This window comes from Hoplias malabaricus, chromosome 7 (genome assembly GCF_029633855.1).
Source record: "Hoplias malabaricus isolate fHopMal1 chromosome 7, fHopMal1.hap1, whole genome shotgun sequence".
Taxonomy (NCBI): Eukaryota; Metazoa; Chordata; class Actinopteri; order Characiformes; family Erythrinidae; genus Hoplias; species Hoplias malabaricus.
Window position 1 is genome coordinate 21,623,294 of NC_089806.1, and position 23,897 is coordinate 21,647,190.

A 23,897-nucleotide genomic window follows, 5' to 3' on the forward strand; every position below is an offset into this window, starting at 1 on the left:
GAGTTTATGAGTTTTGCTGGAACTGACCGAGTCAGGGAAGGTTCATGTCACTTGTTTTTGCTCCACTTGTTTTTGCTGAGTTATGTAACCCAGTGGCTCATAGGTCAGTCACCTTCACCGTCACATACGGCCGACTCAAGGCCATGGACACAAAAACAGGAGTTCAATGGCACAAAAACTCCAAAACACAGCTCCGTCTTTCTGTCTCTCATTGTTATTTTATTCCAGAACAGTGCAAACACAAGTATAAAAGATCTCAATATGAAATTTACATTCACATATAATCACTATTGCAATCAATACATTGCAACCCCAAAAATAGCACATATATTTAAGATCATCAGTAAAATACGTTCTGTTTACTCTACAGATTTCATACATACAATAATTTCAACCCGTATCAAATATGAAAATATCTAATTCACATGAAAATCTAGTCTATATATAATTTAGTTTTTACTATGCACATTTTATGCATTAATAAAGTGGATCTGGTCGTAATATTTCAAACTGCAGTAAATTAGGCCACTGGAGTTTGTAAATAGAAAATAGAACCATTTTATGTTGTGTGGCTACATTTCTTTGATCATAAAATCTGAACTAGGCCTACTTAGAGATAAAAGGAAGATTTTGGTTTAAGAATAATGCTCAGACCTTTCTCACAGAAAGATAAAACTACTCTAGGTCTCTCAGCTGCTGTAGCCCCTTTAAATAGCTTTCACCTGTGGCGTGAATGGAGGCTCTTGGGCTATGGGAAGTGCAAGAAAGCTCAAAGATTCTGAAAGTGTCATTTGGAACGCTGTGCAATTCTTTTGTATCCAATTACACACGTTGAGAGCTTCATGTGCTGTGACACAAAATATGAATACTTTACTGCTTTACTCAGCACTGATATTAATATCAAAGAAAATAAACTCCTCTGAAACCTGTTAGAAGACACCCAACATCTAAACATCACACCCACCCACATCCCACAGGAAGCCAGAACTGTGCCCTTGGTGGATCCAGTGCATATGAAACTACATGTCTTTTTTTTTTTTTTTTTTTTTTTTTTTTAAAAACAACATTGTGAGTGGAATCAAACACAATATCACAAAATTGTGCTACAATAGAACACTGGAGTTGATATGTTGGTAACGATATGTGTTGGCACAAAAGGAATACACCCACCCCGACAAACCCTGGATAGAAGGCAGTCACCTCAAGAGCCAAAAAAGGCGGCAATGCTACAATACTCCCAAAGCTTTCTCCAACACTTGACAGCACCATGCATGAAGAAGGAAAGCAAACGAGCTGTCAATAAAGGTTTAAATCCATAAAACACAGTAGAAATTAAAAAAGGCCACTCGTCTGGGCTCATGCAGTGCATCTAAAGCCTTTTTTTTGTTTGTTTTTCTTTGACACATTTCACCCTTTTATTTATCTATTTATTTCTTTTTTGTTCATTTTTTGCATTAGTCATGCATTAGACACATTGCACTCAGCAAGAAGAGCAGACAAGGTAGAACTATGGCATGCGAAGAGGAACATGCAGAACGGCATGCTTGAAGCCAACTTCATTCCTTAGGCATATCTGGAGAAATATCAAAGCTATAGTAATATTTCACTGAAATAAAAAAAAAAAAAAGACAAAACAATAAACATGAGAGACCTGACAGGTCAGACTTGCTGATTTACAGCCGAACCTGCCAATGAACCTCAGACCACTTGGAAAGAGATGTCTGTGGACTTTTCGTGCTCTGAAAAAAATCCAGATGTTACAGGGTGAAAAAAAAAAACGCTTGGGGAACGTTTGACAGCAATCACCAGCTTAGTGCTGTGTATATTTAAATCTCTTGCAAGTTTGATCCTGTGAGCTAGCTCTCCTTGTGCAAGCACAAGCTAAATCCCCTTTTGCCAGCAGCACCAGCAGGATCAGGTTGGGTGTTAGCCGACTTAGAAACTCTTAAAAAGAACAAATATCAAAACCAGAACAAGCCACACAAGCTATTTTTAACCACTAGAAAAAAAATTCTGTTCATGTTCCTTTATTTCATCCCCAGGGGATACTAAAGTTTCTTACAGCCATGTTGATTCATGTTATGATCCATGAACAGCTAAGCTAGCGTATCAACAGGCTAATCAAGCTGATGGTTCAGGCTTTAGCGAACTGGGTGGAAATGTATCTCCAAGGCAAGAGTTCGCTCTTTTTTTGTGTTTATGCCGGAGAGGAAATCTCAGTCTCATTGCGAGGTCACAGGGTAGGAGGAAGTGAGCGCTGACGTGGAGAATATCCCCTCCGTGCGTAAGAGTTAGCAGCCATACAAACTCTACTGATCCTTGCCTCATAGGAACTTGATCCTTATCTTAGCCGTTAGAAAAGACTGTAACTTATAGCAAAAAAAGTGAGCACTTCAATCGGACAGCAGTTTAAAAAAAATGTTTAAATTTGGCTTTTGTGTACCTTGTCATTACTGTTTAGTCCGGTTTTGGCAAGTCACTCAAGAAAGGCAACAACTGCGGACAAATAATAGAAGGTTAAGAGTCCCATTTAAGATCCCACTTACTGTACATCACTACAGGCAAGATATTTGCCATGTCTTCATATGTTCCCAATAACCTCAACAGGGAGACCAAAAAGCATGTCTTCCTGCGTGGATTAGATTGTTAAGGGTACTACATTTCCCAGTTCTCTCCCTGCAAGTTATTTTCACTGTCATTTGCATACAAATAGACTCTCAATTTCACACACACACACACACACACACACACACACATTAAAATGTAAAATACAGCGCCATTTTTGTTCTCTGTGTTCAGTCCAAACGACATACACATGCTCTGAATGGCCGATGCCGTGGCATTGATTTTCTAGCATTTCAGAATGTATGCTTTCAAACACAAATGAACACAAACATAAACATGCACACACACACACACACACACACACACACACACACAGAGGAGTTGGTATCTCCTCTCTTGGTGCGAAGCTGCCAGTACTGTAGAACACATGCTCCTGTTAAGGAGCCCCTGAAATCTATCTGGACTGAGGAAGACTCATTAAAACACACACACACACACACACAAATCACACACACAAATAGACAAAACTGCTCGTTATGTTTGAGTGTGTGTGGGGAAAGGTCACTCTCTATATCAGAGATATAAATGTCTCTCTCCTCTCATGTAAACATCATGGTCACCCTATGGATAGTGAGGTGGACATTTCTTCTCTAGCCACGCCCCCTTACAGCATGATTGCATCCACTTCGCTCCTTCCTTCTCTCCTACTCCATGTTCTTTCTTTCTCCTCTTGCTCCCTCTACCTTTCCCTCCTTCCTTCTCCTTGATTCTCAAATAGATTGGTCACCACAGAAACAATCTCCTTGTCAGTCACACCTCCTTTTCCATGTCCACGGACACGGAAGGCAGGTACATAATGCTGTTATTGGAAGGGGCGGGGCCAGGGCCTACGCTGGGGGCTTTGACCCCGTAACTGCTCACTGTGGGGGCAGGGCTTAGCTTGGTCCGAATGCAAGGGCTCGCCTGCCGCTCCAGACTTTTTGAGCGCGTCGGGAGACCAGCCTCATTTGACCATCCCTCCAGGAAGTAAGTAAGCATTTGACCCTTGCCTTTCACACTGACTTGGCCACGACACAGGAAGCGGTAATGACCGGAGAGGAGGCGGAAGACGTCTTCGGTCACCTGCCGGCACACAGAACAGAGTCGATGGAGTTTGTTAAACATCAGCGTGAAGGCATGTTTGTTATGGTTTATTATGAATAAAGAATGCATACTGTGCTATGGCTTTCATATATTTTTTCAAAATATTGTCCTGACATTTAGAAGCCAGGAAAAATCAGGACCTAGAAATGGTCCTACAAAATCTTAATTTTTAAAATTGAAATGGGACCTCTATTAAACAAATGTATAAGACAAATTTTGTGTCTTAAACAATATATGTCTACAGTACAACAGCAAGGATTGAAATCAAGGGTAGAAAGAGGTATTTGATTACACTATATTTTTCCCCAGTAACGGTCTCTAATCTTCAAGGAAAGATTGACATAAGGTGTTGGAACATTGCTGTGAGAATGGATTGCACTCAGTCACAACAACATTGGTGGGGTCAAGCATTGGTTTTGTTTGATGATATTTTCTGTATCACAAACACAACTTTCCAAATTATTTGATGGAACAAATCAACTACTTCTTTATTTGGCCTGAAGATCTTATGGCTCTTTTCTACTGAATGAACCTACTCTACTTAAGAGTACTTGGCTCTGCTTACAGTTTGGTCCCTGATAGTGGTTGGTTTCCCACTAACAACGAACGGCTACCCCTGAAATGTAGCTGGTGATGTTGCAAAACCCCATTTCTACAACAATGGTGGTGGTAATGTGAAGAGTTGTTTGCCTATTGTGTATTGTGTATCCATGCATCAGATCAAGATCAATACTTTTCTTTGTTCATTGTAGCACCGCCTGGCTCTCACTGGAGTCTTTCATTAGCCATAAATCCAAGGAGTGTTTATACCTCATCAGAAATGCAAGCATAATTTTACAAGCTGCTGTGATGAGTTGGATAAAAAAAAAAAAAATTTTATTTGGGAGATTTTACAAACTGGTAGTTTGTGCTGGATGTCTGCATTTTGTAGTGATTGACAAATCTATACTTGACTCACTTGGAAGTACAAACGGGCAGGGGCTGAAAAAAGTCTTTGGTTCCAGGTACGAGGTACCAGATTTGCCTAATGGGAAAGTACAAAAATCCGAGTTGAGTCGAGTCGAGTCAAAAAATTAGGGACCATTCAGTGGGAAAGCACCATTAGACTCATGTGCAGCTACTACAGAATGCCAAATCCTATTGGCAATGCCCTTTTGTAGAGATTATGTAAAATCTGAGTACACAACTGAATGCATGTATGTTAGCAGATCTACACTCAGAATAATTGATTTAACCAATTTAGAAGGGGGGCCTGAATTTATAAAACAAGTGTTTGCTAATGGCCAAAAGTTTGTAGACGCCTGCCTAAACATCCATCCTGAACTCAAAAGTATAATAGTATAATAATAGTAAGAAGTGTTTGGTCTCTGAAAATACAGTTTTTATCTTGGAAGGATTTACACTTGACACTGGAGCATTGTTATAAGAATTTGATGGCATCAAGGCACATAAAGGTCAGTGATATAGATTATGAGATCTGAATCACAAATGCCACAAAGAACTGAATGTTGCTCCATCTTGCCAGAGAACACCATTCCACTGCTCCACAGCCCAATGCTGCCCCTCTAGCTGACACTTCTCATTGGTATGTGTAGCTGATACAGAGTGACCCAATTTTTGGACAGTGTTTTCCAAAGACTGGACGAAGTGTGTTTGCACAGTTGAATATCTGTGTTATTAATTGTTGAACACATATATATATATATATATATATATATATATGTGTGTGTGTATAATGTCAGTATAATGTGTTTTACCTGGATCTTGCCCTGTACTCCAGTGCTGTCCATTCTACTGGCTACATTGACTGTGTTTCCCCAGATGTCATATTGTGGCCTGCGTGCACCAATCACTCCTGCAACCACTGGACCCACATTTATACCTGTTCAGTTTTAAAAAATAGGAAAAACAATTAATCAAATAAAATAATACATTTCTGAAATGTTGTGTGCGGTTGTGATTTTGTGCTTGTGTGTGTATGTGTGTGTGTGTATCTGTCAAAGTGTTAAACCAGTAATGCACAATTTGTTAAACACTCAGGACATTCTAACAATGTCTACAGGATACCCAGTACAATACACACACTCACACTCTGACGCTTTTCCTCTACTCAATCCTTCCAAAGCAGCTCAGTAATACACAGAAATATTTATGACCCTTTAGCTTTACACACATAAGCACTCAATAATTCATTCATTGCTTACTCAGAAGTGTCAGTTCACTCACCCACACGAAGCACAAAGTCGTTATATGACTGGTAGTTGATCGCATCCAGAACATCAAACATCTCTATAGCAAAGTCAGACACCGTGCATAAATGTGCCGAGATAGACGTCTTGGGCTTTAGAAGAGTGGAAAAAAGATGGGAAGTGTTTTTTATGCATGGAAATTACATTAAATGCTAGAGTACCATTAAAAAAGGAAACAATAAAAGCACTGGAAAGTAGGTCGTTCTGACTCATGACAGCTCAACTTCAAATCACTCAAAGCTGTTAGACAAGTAGTCTTGTGGGGTCAGACATGATCTTGCAACAAAAGCATCTGGGGAAAAACAGGAGAAATTGTGGACTAAATGTGGGAGGGAACATTATAAGGAATTAAACAACCTGAGAGTGAAATTTATAATCCTATGCAAACATTAAGCTTGCTGTTATCTGATGGATCTAATGTAAGCTAGCATAGTTAAAAAAAACATGAACAGCTAAAAGGGGCATACAATATAAATAAGCATTATGTCTTATGAAGGAAAAACCGTTAACTTATGACAGTGTTTCAGGCTAGCTTATTTTGCTTGTGTTATGGATTGCATTTTTAACAACCATACCCGTATCGACTACTAATGTTAGTACAGCACAGATTACAGCACTTTAGGGGTGGATTCTTCTTATCAGCAGATTACAGTTCATTCCAGGACAGAAAGGTTAAAAGATTACTTCTGTATTTTAACATTATGAGATCAAATATGGTTCCGCAATACTATAACAGCTTAGCCTTTACAGAAAATATGGGCCAGATGTCTTCTCATTTATGCATCAGGTCCTGAGAGATGATTTTGATGATAATTGTACTTTTAGCAAATTCTAAAACCAAGCATAATATACCACACATTTGCAAGATCCTCCCATGTGTTGAGTGAACCTCATTCACATGCATATGCTTGAGGAAGGGAACAACATTATTTATTTATTATTTTGTTAAATGCCCATAGCCCATAAAAGATGCCTTAATACATGGGATAACCAACTTTATTTGCACCTGGATCAGGCACAAAAGGCTTTGAACACGAAGCCCTTGGAGTAATATGTTTATTATTATTCAGTAAACCTTTACTCTGCAGGTTGGAGTTTAGTAAAAGTTTGTGTGCTACAGCATTTTTTCCTTTGTAAGCAGATGAAGCTTAACATTTTTACAAAGTTTTCAGCATGACACATCAATATTCTCGTCTACTGGGGCTTTCTCTCACATGCCATACTGTAATTCTTTTTCTTTGTATCCTTAAGCTCCACTTCTGTACACACAGACTCCGTGTACCTTGGATCCAGTAGTGGGAACAAGGCCCACTGCTGCCATGTAAGTGCTGCCAATGGTTTTGATCTTCTCAATGTCCCTATAGCACTCCTTATCCAGCAGCTGAAAAGACAGAAAAAGAGAGAGACAAAGAAAAAGGACTGAGCAGCTGCTGAAATGGCCAAAATAAATCAGAGCCCCCCTGTGTGGGATTACACCAACTCACACAGCAAGAACTCGATTTTTAATACATGAACCCAATGAACCTGGGGAAACAGATTTAGACTTAACAGACTCCTGCCAGTTCAAACACATGATAGAGCAAGAGAGAGATAGAGATAGGGAGAGAGAGAGAGATAGAGAGTGACATGTAGATAGATAGAGAGAAAGAAAGAGACCCACCGCATCAAAGTCTGCAATGATTTCATTGAGTAGCCTCAGACACTCTACACCCATATTGTTGCCGTCCAGTTCGATGTAGAAGTCGTTAAAGTTGGGTATGGAGGCAAACAAGACACCCACCTGAGAGTAGGACTGATAATACAGGTCCTGAAACAGATGGAGAAAGAGACAATGGCATTTATTCACCAAAGCTGCATATAAATCTGAATATAAAATGAGCACACTATGATTTCATTCACCAATGTTCTATTCTTCAGTGTCATCTTTGACCTATCTTTACAATCAAAAACCCATAAATTTAAGGGTAACACCTTATCAAACATGACAAAAATGCTTGATTTTCAGAAGAATGATAACAAATATTATCAATATCTGAAATAAACAATCATACTGAGAAAACATATAGAACAATAATTCTTTGCACATGGTAATCTAGTACAACTGTGGATGGAGATATTTTTGGGATATCCACTGCTATTAACCAAGGCTGCACCTATTCCTTGTTTAAAGGGACTTTCTGAAATGCAGCAACTATTGCCACTACCAAATATTCTGTTGATGTGGAAATTGTGTACACATTTGTGTGATGTATTTAAAAGTAGAGCTTTTCTCAGTGTAATGGGGGGAAAAAAACCCATGTTTAACTTTAGGTTCAATATTTGTATTGGCTCACTCTACATGTATTAGGTCATGTTTCATGTAAATGATATGTAAATGAGACAATGGTGGTCCGACACTGGATTTCACACTCTGAAGTTGATTCTCCAACTGGCCTGAAATCTCCATTAGTTTTCACATTGCATAAAACATTCATGAATCAGACGATGAACTGCCTGATTCAAATCTGCAATTGTTTTGACCGAATTAAACATCACTGACATAAACAGCAATTCCAGTTTAGTATAAGACATTAAAATTATTGTTAAATGACCAAAAGATTGACCAATGGGTGAACAAGTGAGTGTGTCAGTGAATGCATGAGTTAGTAACAGAGTGAAACGTAAAGAGAAACACAGTGAATGACTGAGTGAGACAATGTGAGTGAATATTTGAGTGAATGACTTTGTAAGCGTGTAAGCAAATGTGCGATTGAATGAATGTATGATTAAGCCAGTAGAGAGTGACTGTGTTATTGAGCTACAAACAGTGTGTGTGTTTGTGTGTGTGTGACTGGAAAATGATTTTCTTCTGTTTGTGTTCACACTTAGGAACTCGCTTCCTTGTTCCAAGAAGCTCCAGGATGTTTGGTTACATCACTTCCTGGGAAAGGGTTTAGAGAGGAACAGAAGCTGGCAGAGTTTACATTAACCTTTCATCTGCTGCTCTAAATAAACATATTAAACATGAAATAATGAATCCATAATATTTAGGAACATTAAATGCAGGTTTCCAAAAAAGGTTAATCCAACTGGGTTGAATGTAGTGAAGAAAGAGGACTGTCAAAACTCAGCCCATTTACACGCACACACACACACACACACACACACACACACACACACACACACACACACACACACAACACATAATCAAAAAAACGTGTTAACCTTTCACCTAGCAATGAGGGGAAAATGCAATAGCGCGGCGTAGTGGACATTATGAGAACTGCAACGTTTTATATGCCAATAAAGTCACACTGAAGCAAAAATATCACTTTTATCAAAATGACTATTATGGCTTTTATAATACTGAACACTGTGTTTGTTAATTTGTTTAATTTGATTTATTATTTTTGTTTTGCAACATATTTACACTGGTAATGTTTCTTGCTAGTGATTTTTGTGTAAAAGGCTATCAGTGTTGGCTGGTCCCACATATTACCATAGGTTAAGACACGTATCTCCGTAGTGCATGAGGAACATCACTGAACACAATAGTGTAAGGATGTAAATTTTTGAAATCTGTCAAATTGTCAAGATTGAAGTAGATAATATGCCCGCATACTACTGCATAACATGACAATTACCATATTCTAGCTTAACTGAAATATATAACATGAAAAGCTGTTGAAAATGACTGTGAATGTAGCAGAGCAAGAGGGAGTGTGATAGAAGTGTGTAAAGTATGTTATTTCTGTGGGGAGTGTACCATGTTGCGAGGGTTGGACAGGAGAAAGTGCTGCGCTACATGAGCAGGAAGCAGATTAAACAGAATCCTCTTATTGTCCAGTTTTACTCTCTCCATGTCATCTCTTTCCTCTTCAGCCTGCAAACCACACACACACACACACACACACACACACACACTTAAATTCAAGTTCACATGTAGGCTCTACACTGTCTGATCATAAATGTTTAATCCTGCAGTGCCTGATTGTCTGTAATTGAAAAGGCTATTATTTTAATTGGAGTGTTATAAATCATTTAACAAAACTAAATACAAGGCTTTTCAAGAACGGAACAAAGCTTTGAGGAATAAAAACATTATATCTACCAAAAGGGGGCACTATTACACTGTGGAATCAATAATACATCAGCATGCATTGCTCTTCATCTTCAGCACTGAAGAACATAATTTCTTGATCTTTAAATCATGTGAATCAGCCAAGAAAGACCGTAATGTATGTTGCTCAAAAAATCCTCAAGACCACTGCAGTTGGAGATGCCACCGATAGCATCCATAAGACACACATACAGAGCAGGTTTAGAACATTTAGAACATATAAAACATCAAGAACGTCTAGTTTCACAAATCCCATTAGGGCCTCCCAATCACTCCAGTTTACTTCAAAGGGAAAACAAAGCCAGAATCTTTTAACAATAAAACATTAAAATAGAAAGCTAAATAAAAGATGTGCATAGCTTATGTATGCACCTGTTTTACTTTCTAAATTTTTGACATCAGTCATAAAAAGGCACCAATTATTTTTTTTTCTGCCAATGACGTATTTGGCAGAAGCTGTAAATGAAATAAAGAGTATGTGCTGAAGAGCTTTGAGTTTGCTTTCACTTTCAGAGTTCATTTACTTACAGAGAGAAACAGCACAGCATTAATGACTAATGGGAAAAAGGTTCATATTCCAGCATACACACCTGAGTGGCCCAGAGGTAGTCCAGTCTGAGTTTGAGGTCCAGTTGTCTGCAGTGGAGTATCAGAGCCCCAGAGAAAAGTAGCATAGCCAGAACAGGGTCATATCCAAGTGTGTGAAAGAAGCCTCCTCTACACAGACACACACACGCGCACACACAGGAACATAAACACACATACAAACACACAAATTAATTAAATTAATTAAAAGGTATAAAATTATTATATATAAAATCAGTGTTAAGCAATATTATTATTTTTGCTCTCCTCCTGCTTCTTTTTATAATTATTACAAGGTATATATAATGATATTACAATAATATTAAAAAATGATCATATTAATGTATATCTGCATCAGATTTAAACTCCCATATTATTGTATCCCCAATGAACACTGTTGTTCTTAATTTCAATACATTTGTATGTTTTTTGTAACTTATTATAGTTTTAACTTCAACATTATTTGACTGTTATTAATGTAATATTTTTACAATTTAATTTGTTGGGGTAGGTGTACTTTTTACAATCTTTCTTTTTCCATTTTTGCAACATATTACATTTTAAAATGATTTTAAATGTAATTATGATTTGCTTTAGATTTAAGGATGTTATTAGTTTGATTAAATGTTGTCATGGTCCACTCATGTGCAGGATCACTCACCCCACAGCCTGCCGGTAGCCACTGGTCTCCATGACGACAGTGTGGAGGATGTTGAGAAGAAGCAGCAGGAGAATTTTGGGTAGTGACGACACACGCAAGTAGAGGGCCACAGAAAGGGATGCCATCACACATGACAAAAACATGTATGGAGTGTATTTACACACACTCGCCCCTGATGCTGTGCTGTTGACTATGACAACCGTTATGATGGACACACTGGAGTTCCCCTCCCAGGACCATGGCATACAGGCCACCTGTACAGCGTGCACACACACACACACACACACACACATTCTGAATGTACTGCTGGCACTAATTAATGATATTTTTAGGCGTAAAAACCAATGGTCAATAAACATATCATTATGTATTATTTTCACATGAATTTATCATAAGCAAGAACTTGACAATATATTTTGCTCATTTGTTTAAATGTGAAGTGTGATTTAGTAGTATCTAGCAAAGAAGGTTGTAGATGGTTAGTGGCTGAATATCTCTCCCTCAGCCCTCCCTTTCCAAGCTGCTTTTTTTACAACATAAACATAAAATTAAACATAAAAAACAGAGAAGCACTCTCTAGAACCAGTGTTTGCTTTGTCCATTCTGGGCTACTGCAGAGACATAGTGGAACAACATGTGGGCCACTGCTGGGAGAGGGTCTTCTATGTAGATAAGCAGTTTTAAGATGTCTAAGACAAAACAAAAATGAAGTGTCATAGTGAAATATGTGAATCATAGTGAAATATGATTATACACTAACAAAAAGATGGCCTCGTGTACTATTTTCGCTTTCTTTTAATAGCTTCCTTTAAATCATACACACTGCACCTTTTAGAAAATATGCTAGTACCTCCTTTACAGGGAACCAACTTAATTATGGCATTGAATGACAATGCAATTCCATAATGAATGGATGTGGTAGAAACATTTGACTACATAAGTCTCTTAGGACCAATATATGGAAGTATGTATATGGAATTTCTATATGGAACCAAATATGGAATACTTAACTTATGAAATACACATGCAAGAAGACATGGAAGAAAAAAAAACGATAAAATACATGCTTCTGTGCTCACAAATCACTATTCTCCCTCTCAAGTTCTGGGATATCAAAGAATTTAATTTGAAGGAAAGTGAAAACAGCTAGTGACAGATAACTGTGGTAATTGTGTCTGCAATTTGCAGTATACATTACACTACAGGATAATAGGAGAAGAGAATCGTTTAAAATGGTCAGCTGTCAGGAGGGGTGAGAGCTCAAAACTGGCCTGATTATCCTGTGGTAAGACTTGCCTAACCTTAAAATATAGTAAAACATGTTCCCTGCCCAAGATATTAAGACTTACTGATGCGCACACAAAAAACACACATGCGCATACACACAAACACATACACACTCACCACACACCCCTGGGTCACGGAATATGAGAGAAGCACCAAGAAGCCACAGAGAATGGTTCTGATCTGCAGAGTGAGGCAGTCAGGAGGACACTGGAGACAGACATAGAGAGAAGCATATAGTCAACATAAAATAGACTTCACTAGATAATCAGAAAATGGATAAATATAGCATATATTGTTTGTGTGGCTAAAATAAGAAAATGCAAAGAAAATGAAATTTTGTTTTCATTTGTTTCCACTGTCAATCTCTCTCTGTGTTAGTGTGTTTTACCTGCATATGAGTGATGTGAAGGTACATTACACTCGCCATATGAAAGCATATACAAAGAACCAGCAGAATCACAATCACCAGACCTCTATTGAGAGACACAGAGAATGACAACAGTCATGACTGTGCTTCTATTTATGTATGGTTTAAGATTCATTGTTGTTTGTGTGTGTGTGTGTGTGTGTGTGTTACATACTGAGGGATGATGAGAAAGTAGACAAGAGCAAAAAGTGAAGTGAGGATCAAAGAGATTGCCACAGCGCTGATAAAGCCATCATCATATACCTGCTGATACTGAGAGAGAGAGAGAGAGAGAGAGAGAGAGAGAGAGAGAGAGAGAGAGAGAGAGAGAGAGAGAGAGAGAGAGATTGAAATCTACATAACAGAAAACAAAGTGTCTTTGATGCAAAGATGCGAAGCAATGAATAATACCTTCTTGTGGAGCAGTTCCCAAATGTGATTGTGTGGTGTGAAAAACAGCGTGTAAACGAATATGTATGTGAATGAGTACATGAGTGAGTTTATTTGTATTTGAGTAAATTACAAGCCAATTCCATAAGTTTTTTTTTTGTGTCTAAAAATGCAAAAAGCCAACATTTATAGCCATGCATCTCAAATGTAAGACAAACAGTTCTGATACCACTCATGGTAGTATGAATTATCCTATATATACTTGACTGGTTAGGCTTTTGTATTTGCTGTGTGATTTTTTCACATAAACTCCCCCAACTTGATTTAAACTGCCCCAAATTGTTTGGAGATTATTATCTTATGTTCTTATTTAGCTGTTGGCAGCAGGTTAAAGCATAATCCAGGCATCCCTGGACATAGCACATTTAAAAAAAAAAGTATGTTCCTAAATGGAATAACCAGTTTTCCTAAGGTCTCCTAAAAACATATGTTTCTGCCTACGCCACTGGTGTGAATCATGCATTTCATTGATATGTTTCGTCTGGCTATTGTTTTTATCACTAAGGCAGAAGCACTGAAATACATTTGGAAAGTGTAACTTCCTACATGGCTAACTCACATATTCCAAGACTACGCCGTGTGTGTGTGTGTGTGTGTGTTTGTGTGTGTGTAAGAGAGAGAGAAAGAAAGAGAGAGAGAGAGAGAGAGAGAGAGAGAGAGAGAGAGAGAGAGAGAGAGAGAGAGAGAGAGAGAGAGAATGTGTGAGAGAGAGAATGTGTTTATGTGTGTGGGTTCATCTGATTACGTGTTTAATCCTTGGTAGTCTTGGGCACATACCTAAAGAGTGTGTTTACAAAGGTTTACAAAGAGATGAACTTGATGGAAAGAAGAAGCAGTTATCTATAGCGTTATGATTCATTATTAATATTAACTTAGATTATGTAAATAAATTATGAATTTATGAATTTATGATTTTTTTTATGTTATGTTAATGCTAATCCAAAATATTGTGTGTGTGTGTGTGTCCATGTGTGTATGTGTGTCTGTGTGTGCGAGAGAGAGAGAGAGAGAGAGAGAGAGAGAGAGAGAGAGAGAGAGAGAGAGAGAGAGAGAGAATTTGAGGATGCTGATTGGCTAAATTTATGTCTCTATATGCATTTTTTCTCCCAACAACAGTTACTCATTGGCTGTGATTCTACTATGAAGGCCACTCACTGAACACTGACTTTACATAGACTGTTTTCATAAATTTTAAATACAATCATGTTGTTTTGAGCATATTAATTTTTGTGTATGTGTGTTTATGTGCCTGTGTGTGTGTGTTTTTGTGCCTGTGTCTGTGTGTGTGTGTGTAGACACTCCTAAGATTGGTGGATATTTGGTAGTGAAATATCTCCCTAGTTAGCCTGCAGCCCACCAGCATCCCACAGACTGACGCATTCTCATCGTTAGTGCTGAAAGCTAGAGTCCGCATCACACACAAAATGGCATTATACTGCCACTGAGGCTGGAGAGAACCACAGCTTCCTACTGCCAGAGAAAAAGAGCATGTGTGTGTGTGTGCGTGTGGGCACGCTTTTCAGACGCGCGTTACTGTCACCCCCGTTCTGTTAAGGTGGGTGGGTGGATCCCTTATGTCAGCAGGGAAGTGTGAAGGATAGGGAGAGGGGGAGAGGGGGGGGGTGTGGGGGTGAGATGTGGATGAAAGTGAGATGAGACAGGGAGTCACGAAGCACAAGAGAACAATGTGGAGGAAGCAGTGTGTGTGTGCGTGTGTGTGAGTGTGTGTGTGGGGGTTTTTGAGCCTGCTGAAATCTTTTTTTCCCCCATTTCTATGTTTTCTGTATTCCCTCTTTTTATTTGCATGCTCTCAATGTAATGCGGATGTTTCTCTTTGCGTAGGTACATGAAAATAGTTGTGAAAATTAGCTTGTGTGTAAGATCCCCTACTCAGTAAACCTCATCATTTTGTTTAAATATGACCTTTTCATTGAGTAAATTTGTGCTCCAAATCATCCATTAATTAGTGAAAAACATTTTGTGTTATAAAACATCATTTTATTCTCTGTAACCCAATTTTTGTTTGTCACTTTTACAGTAGTGTGGAAATCCAGCACTTTCTGTATGTTGTGGTCAGATGTAAAAGTTTCATTGTTACAGTCCACACTGGGTTTTGAAAATCCTGGACCTGGTTATGGCCATGTTAACTGTAAACTGCTGATATGAGAGCTACTCATTTTGAAACCAAGATGTGAATGCTTATTTTCATACCTCTAAATCATTATTGAACAAATAGTGATATCAATCCTCTGGCTTAATATTTATAAATGAAACTGCGGTGGAGACGTACTAAAACAGACATCACTATTTTTAGTTGCATTATAATTACAGAGTACTTCTTAGTTGATAGCAAATATTAATGGGGATGTGAAAAGGAAGTTTATGATTAATGATAGAATAATATATCTGGAGTTTAAAGGGTTGAGAGATGTTAAGAAGTTTCTATGCGATGGCCCTGTCATAAGGAGAACTTTATCCCTGATGATGACTTTGCCATCTGTGACCTGGAGTCCAAAAGAGGAAATTTGGCCACTCAACTCTGTGAGTGTGTGTTGTGATGGCTCTCCCTTTCCCACACTGTTAAGCAAGACCAGCCAATTCAACATTAGCTAACATAATGTGTCACATCACTGATGAGATTTAGATCCAAGTTATTCTGAAGTATTTCTATTGGTCCATTCTTATAGGAATATAAGACAATTTAATGTTCCCATAACATATAATAATAATAATAATAATAATAATAATAATATTAATAATAATAAATTCAATTTATATAGCACCTTTCTCAAACCCAAGGACACATATGGACACAAACGTGTGTGTGTTTGTGTGTAGAGGGTGCACTCACCCTCCTCTCTCTCTCTCTGCTTCGGTAGGTCAGAGTGATGTAATTGAGGTCTGCTGTCTCTGACTCCGTTTGCCGGGCTTCGATTAGTCGCCCAATGTAGCGGTTGACCCGAGTCCCGGGGGAGTTGTGCAGTGCTCCTGCTGAGAAGGAGGTGCGGCTGCGCAGTTTCTCTGATGCAGTGCGTAGAGCTCTCCTCTAGAAAGAGAGATATGCCACAGTCAGTAAGAGTGTAAACCTCCTTCACATAATTATAATTTAAATCTGAATTCAGATTTGTTTATAATATGTAAAGTAAATCAACTAAAGTAATTGCAGGCTCTGCAGTCCTATACCAAGGATTGGAATGGTCATCATTGGTCAGACTACAGGCTTTATTTATTTTGAAAGTTTCTAACATCCTCAACAGAGGCCTAATTTAAACATAGATTTTTTATTTTTATTTTTTTTAAACAGAAACTGAGTGCACAGTTTCTGTTATTTTTTTAAATAAATCATGAAAAAAAAAACATTTTAATGATATAGTATTATTCTTGCACGGGGTACAACTGATGTTTTATTGTCTATTTTTGTATGAGTTAATGACAGCAAGTGTGCTTTTTGGAGTTTGGTGTGTTCTCCCCGTGTCTGCGTGGGTTTCCTCTGGGTGCTCCGATTTCCTCACACGGTCCAAAACCACACATTAGTAGGTTAGTTAGTAGATTGGCGACTCAAAAAAAGTGTCTTTAGATGTGAGTGTGTGAGTGAATGTGTGTGTTGCCCTGTGAAGGACTGGCGCCCCTCCAGGGTGTGTTCCTGGACAACAATTTTGAAAATAAATCAATATATAAAGGTTTTGGGGATTTTTACATTTAAAAAAACCCCAGGCACTTGAGTTTGGACAAATAATTGGCTGTGAATGAAACAAGTCCCTACTCCCTCATTGGTATTGTACTATACATAGTGAAGCACTATTTAGTTCAATAAATAGTGCTAGAATCATAAGTAAATTCACACACTTCCACTGAGCGTTGCTTAGTAACAACGAAACTGGCAATGCATCCTGGTCCACACTCAGCTGTATAGTGATCTATGATGTTTACTATAAATTATGCGTGCATTGTGGGAGACTGCATTGCCACCAAAAGCACGCTCAAATTATACATTACAATTCTGACACTCGGAAAAAATGGCAACACATTCAGTAGTGCCCTAAAATGTAAATAGGCAGTCCTTTCAGACACTAATGAGGGCTCTGAGTACTATTGTAATTGATTATGTAATTCCCAAATCAATAATGATTGATTGTCACCTTAGGATCAAAGTATAATGATGAGTGGATGCACTTTAATCCTCCTAAAAGGCAGCTGCCACTTAACTGCAACACTGAGGCCTCTTCCAAATATGTCTCAGTATTCATTACAGCGCTCTGTGTCCTGAGCTATTGTATTGAGATAATCAAGACAGGAACATGTTCACACACCAACACTCAGATAGATGCCCTCAATAGAGTAACCTAAGATTAATTACACACAGAACACAACACCTAAATAATGCTCTAAATTTACACAGACAGATACAAACACAAACACACACACACACACACACACACACACACACACACATTATATATTATATATAAGAAGTACACAAACAAAGACAGTCTGTGACTTATCCTAAGCAAGAGCATGGGCAAACACTAGATCCTGTTTTTAACATCCAGGTTTGTGATGCTGTTTTTTCTGATCATATGCCTGAATTAATTAAAATGTATTTTTCTTCCCTCTTTTATAAACCGTGAGCTTCATGTATTTTTAACCCCTCAAATGTGGCTCAGTTCAAGGTTGTATTCCTCCTTCCAAAATGCTCTAGACAGTCACTCCTGTTAAAATTGTGCATTCCAAACCCCAAGCTGAACATTGGCTGAACGCAAGGTGAAAAAAAAGTTGCAGGTGTCTTTTGATATCAGAAAATGGCCAAGACTGACCAAAACATTTGTTATTCTACTATAGTTTTTAATAATGATCTCATGTTCTTTTTAATAACATAAATGCTGTTCTTACCATCTGTCTTTTGTGATGTGTCCTCTGACACCTGTGAGAAGTTTTACACTTTTTTGTAGACAGAGGTCCTAATGTAAGATCTTCCATCACACCACTACTTTACGATCCATCTATTAAAGTCACCTGCTCTGCTGTTTTTAACCAGTTTGAGTCTCTCTCTCTCTCTCAAATTAAATTGCTGGTGATTTGAAACATTGAGCCTGTCCTACTGATGTCCTTCCCGTCACCGCTTCAAACCTCACCCCACCCGCCACCCCGATTGGACCAAGCATTCAAAGTCATTTTGAATAGTGGTCTTGCCTCAGCAATCATACCAACCAAATTGAAATGCACTAGTGCAACCATTGATTAAAAAACCTAATCTAGACCTCTCTGTACTGTCTAATTTTAGACCAATTTCTAAGCTTCTACTTCTTTACAAAAAATTGGTGAAAGTAGCATTGACACAACTGCAATGTTTTTAGACAGAAATTAGTTTTTTTGAGGTATTCCAGTCTGGTTTTAAAGCCCTCCATAGCACAGAAACTGTGCTTTTAAGGGTTTTTAATGATATTTTACTAGCTATTAGTTCAGTAGATTCTGCCATTCTTATGCTTTTAGATCCCACAGCTGCTAATGACACCATAGATAATAGCATACTTATCTCTCATTTGAAGTATTGTGTAGGCATTAAAGGTACTGCTCTGGAGTAATTTAGGTCTTATTTGTCAGGCAGACATTTTTCTGTTAGGTGATTTTATTTCATCCCCAGTACCTCTTTTGTGTACATTGTTCTGCACAACAAACAACTCACTCCATCTGTCCTCCTGCAGCCCAGCTCTAATGTTATTACAACAACAAACATGGTGTTCACACTAACATATAAATATAAAATTGTGAACCCAGTTAAAAAATATAAAATCAAACAGTGTGCACAGTATATTTATTTACCTTTAAAGACATTTAAAGTAATATAATAATTTTTTCTATAGACAAAAGCAAAACTGCCAATTCTGTTACCTTTTATCTGTTAACATTCTGTGAAGTTGTGTGTGTTAAAATTAAAACATACTGACACACAGACACAGACACACACACACACACACACACACACACACTAAATCTGATTGGTCCATGATTTCTGTAGCACTTTCTCAGCTAAGAGTCTGCAATCATCCACTCAACTTCAAGAGCAATGTCAGGGAGCAGAGCAGATTAAAGCAGTGTGTGTGTGTGTGTGTGTGTATACTTACGTATGTGCATGTCATGTGTGCTGAGACAAAATCCTCCAAAGCTTTAAATCAATCCAAATAACCATCTCACAATCGTAAACAAATGTGCATATAGAAGCATATAATCATACACACACAACACACACACACACACCTTATCATCGTCCTCACAGGTCATGACGTTGGAGAAGGGAATCTCAGCTTTGAACATCTTCCGACAGTGCATGAGCTGCACTAGCAGATAGCAGACCGTCTTAAACTTCATCTTCTTAGCTGGCTTAATATCCGACAGAATCAAGCCCGGGAATATCTACAAAATGTGGTGGGGAAAGAGAGAGATCTTTTTTATGAACAGTATAAAAATAGGAAATGTACAGACAGTATCAGCACTTGTTAAAACTACTAATGTCTAAAAAAAGAACCATAAGCCGGGGAAGAGGGAAAAAAAGGAATAAAGCGTATAAAAATAAACCAGGATATAAAGACAGGCTTATCTGAATGACTCCATTTCCAGGAACTGCAGATTGAGGTCAAAGTGAATGGCAGCACAGGAGCATGAGTGAGTGAGTGCATGGGTGCCTGTGTGTGTGTGTGTTTGCGAGAATGTAGATGTGGTTGTCTGAGCCCACATGCAAATGATGGCTTTGATAAACGTACACCATTAATTTGTTTCGCATTTCAAACAGACCACTGACAAAGATGCAAAGGTGGAAACGCGATGAGCAAACAAAAACAGGAGATTCTTGATATGCTTAGTATTGCTTAAATTTATCTCAAGTGGCATTTCATGGAACTGTGATATATGCACCAAACTATGTACAATTACCATTACCTCTTTAATATCACTTATATAAAGAAATATATATATACTTATATATTCAGGAACAAATGTATCTACATGTGAAGGAGCACGGTGGTTTATTGTAATGTGACTGCAAAATTTGCAGCCAATGCATTTGTATGGAGCCCCTAAAGACTAAAGATGAAAAAATATTTTGAGAATTAATTTGTTCCCTGGGTGGCACGGTGGTGCAGCAGGTAGTGTCGCAGTCACACAGCTCCAGGGCCCTGGAGGTTGTAGGTTCATGCCCTGCTCAGGGTTACTGTCTGTGAGGAGTGTGTTCTCCCTGTGTCCGCATGGGTTTCCTCCGGGGGCTCCGGTTTCCTCCCACGATCCAAAAACACATGTTGGTAGGTGGATTGGTGACTCCAGTGTCCATAGGTGTGAGTGAATGTGTGAGTGTGTGCCACCCTGTGAAGGACTGGAAGTGTTCCTGCCTTGTGCCCAATGACTCCGGGTAGGCTCCGGACTCACCGCGACCCTGAACTGGATAAGAAGTTACAGACAATGAATGAGTTTGTTCCCTTAATTTAATAATCAGTTGTCTCAATTTAATTATTATTTCCCTAAGTTTAATAATCCATTCCCTTCACTTTTTAAATACCCTGACATAGCATAGTGGTGCCCCAAATTCAGTGTATTTACTGGGAATGATATGCAGTACACACACAGAAGAATTAAAAAAAAATTATTAATCTCTACACACTTTGGGTTTTGGCTATTAAACAATACATTGTTTTGTTTTTGTAATCCCTTCAACATATCTTACATGCAAATGGGTTATTAGACAGCAGGATCAATTATAGTACGTACCAAAATTTTAAAAATTGCTTCAACTTAAACGTTTTGGCCTGGAACCTCCTACAGGCCACAAACTTCACAATAAATGTAATTTTCTTGTGAAATAATAAAGCTAGTGCCAAGTGTAGTGGGGAGGAGAGTGTGACAGGCTAATATAAAACAGGTTATTAAAAGTGCTTGTGAAAAAAGTGGCAGCTGCCTCTTGTTTCCATCCCACTGCATGGCAATTTGCTATAACTTTAATTTAATTGATAAACAGGCTGTTAATTTTAAATGAACACTAAACAAGAATTATATTACCTTTACTTCGCAGCACATGCTTTGCTACATACAACCTAGAAAAAAGTAATGTTTTTTCTATAATATGTGGTCATAACATGTAAATAAGGAATGAATGGATGATCAAACCAGTATCCTAAATTGTAGCCACTGTGGTGTCTGCCTGGAAAATGATTATTAAATTGATAGAAAGAATTTTTAATTTGAAGGAATGGATTAAAAAATTGAGGGATTGAATTGTTTAATCAAGAGTAGGGGTGGGCAATATGGCCCTAAAATAATATCATAATATTTCTGGGTGTTTTGGCGATAACGAAATACCTGGAGATATGAACAAAGCACTTAAAAAGACTTTTATTAATTTCAAGAACACACTAATGCAGCAAAATAAATGTTATATTAATATTAATCATATTCAATTAAATATATTTAATATATACTAATTGCATTAAATTGTTTTATTTATTAAAATTTTTAATAATATTTAAATAATAAAAGCAAATATAAAGTAATGACAAAAGAAATCAGTAAACATGGCTTATTTTGTACGCAACAGTAAATAACCAAGATTCTTATTTTGTATAAAATAATGTAGCATAAAAATCTTTGCATATAAACAGCAAAAGAAAAACAATTATACAAAAAGTAACCTTAAATAACAAAACAAAAACAGTAAATAACAAAACAAATACAGAATATTTGCTGTGTCATTATGCAAAGAAATCAGAACATCATGATTGTCACTGATTTTTATTGTTTTAAGAAATATGTCGGTATTATGGCAAACAATATGATATGGCACAGCTCTAATCAAGATAACAAATTATTAAATTAAGGGAACAGATTTTTAGACTGAGGAAACGGATTGTTAAATTGTGGGAACAAATCAAGCCTTTAAATAATATATTTCCACTACATTTGAGACTAATGTCTGATTTTATATATATATATATATATGTGTGTGTGTGTGTGTGTGTGTGTGCGTGAATATACTGTAGTTAACTGCTAACTGCTAAAGCACAGGGTTTTAGCAGTTGTAAAATAATGGAAGCTTGAACCAAAAAACAAAAATATCTCCGTGATGGAGAGATAATTTTATTAATAAATGTTTATTTTGTGCAACTAATTTGCTCTGGTGATAATCTACTCTGGCCAGGAAAACTGAGTCATTGATACTGCAGCCACACCACGGTATAATGAGAGGGTTTGTGCCTCCATTATGTCAATATATCTGCTGCTATTGCTATAACAACATGCTTTTCAAAAAAAAATCTCCCCCATTGTCTTTATGGTCCTTCTCCAAATGCATGTGCCTCATGAAGTGTAACATTGTATTATGAAGGATGTCTACATAACATTCATAATTCACATTCATGAATGCGTACATTAGCATTCATTCATGAGCTATTACTTACCTAATCCTCTTTTTCATAACTGAGTTACAGCTGCCATTTATCCAGTGATACATAACACTTTGACTTTACTTACTCAGGGTGCTGATAAAAAAAATGTTATTTATAAATAATCTTGTTTTGGTTTGCCTTTACCTAAAAAGTGATAGAAGCCTCATTAACCTGACTGAAATGCATATTATGTGGATCTTTAAGTGGAACTTGCATTTGGGACAAGTTCGCTTTACATATCAATCCACACTCTCCTGCTGTGATTCACAAGTCATGCACATTTAAGCCCAATAAGATTCCCAGCTAGCAAAATTATATTCTCAGAATGTTCCCCTAATGTTCCTTTTTGGTTGTGGGAACGATGCACTGGAATGTTCCCTCAAACGTGAATCTTTTTTACTTTTTTCAAGTAAAAAAAAAAAAAAAAAAAACGCTACCTAAACCTTATTTACACCATTTACAATATTACTAGAACGTTGCAAAATTATCTTCTTACAATGTTCCCATAATGTTCTATTTTGGTTGCTGGGAACATTGCACTGGAATGGACCCACCACGACCCAGAACTGGATAAGCAGTTACAGACAATGAACGAATGAATGAATGAATGAATGAATATTAATATAAATATTAGTGTAAGCTAGCATTAGCTTGTTAGACATGTTCCTTGGCTACAGTTATTGACATTAAGAGAAACAAATTAAATTTTAATGTCAAATCGTTAACTTTTATCACTGGATGAATGGCAGCTGTAAATTGATTATACTTTGAAGTAATGCAAATAAAAAAAATCTTGTGCCTTCTAAAATACCATAACTGAGAAAAACGTCACTAAAAACAAAGAGAAACTAGGCAAGCCTAGTTTTGCCAGACCCCCATTAGCCATATAGCGATTGTCACAGAGGTATTTCTTTGTTTACATGTGGTTTTTATTATGTGAGTGTGTTGTACATAAAATATGGAGGGCAAGTACTAAATGTAGAAATGAATAAAAGGAGCACACATTTTGTTCATGATATATAACACA

The 23,897-nt window shown here is 37.5% G+C and overlaps 1 protein-coding gene across 1 annotated transcript in view; it reads right to left on the reverse strand.

The window, feature by feature from the left end:
• Positions 1 to 211: 211 nt before the first annotated feature.
• Positions 212 to 23,897, reverse strand: part of adcy1a (adenylate cyclase 1a) — a 55,018-nt gene continuing 31,332 nt past the window's right edge. Inside the window, exons 8-20 of the mRNA XM_066676013.1 lie at positions 19,701 to 19,856; positions 16,297 to 16,491; positions 13,171 to 13,268; positions 12,978 to 13,062; positions 12,707 to 12,796; positions 11,303 to 11,556; positions 10,647 to 10,773; positions 9,703 to 9,819; positions 7,618 to 7,764; positions 7,240 to 7,338; positions 5,935 to 6,049; positions 5,466 to 5,590; positions 212 to 3,687 (exon numbers count right to left, since the gene is read on the reverse strand). Coding sequence (XP_066532110.1) covers positions 3,376 to 3,687; positions 5,466 to 5,590; positions 5,935 to 6,049; positions 7,240 to 7,338; positions 7,618 to 7,764; positions 9,703 to 9,819; positions 10,647 to 10,773; positions 11,303 to 11,556; positions 12,707 to 12,796; positions 12,978 to 13,062; positions 13,171 to 13,268; positions 16,297 to 16,491; positions 19,701 to 19,856 — 1,920 coding nt within the window. The 3' untranslated portion in view covers positions 212 to 3,375. The remainder of the gene's footprint in view (positions 3,688 to 5,465; positions 5,591 to 5,934; positions 6,050 to 7,239; positions 7,339 to 7,617; positions 7,765 to 9,702; positions 9,820 to 10,646; positions 10,774 to 11,302; positions 11,557 to 12,706; positions 12,797 to 12,977; positions 13,063 to 13,170; positions 13,269 to 16,296; positions 16,492 to 19,700; positions 19,857 to 23,897) is intronic.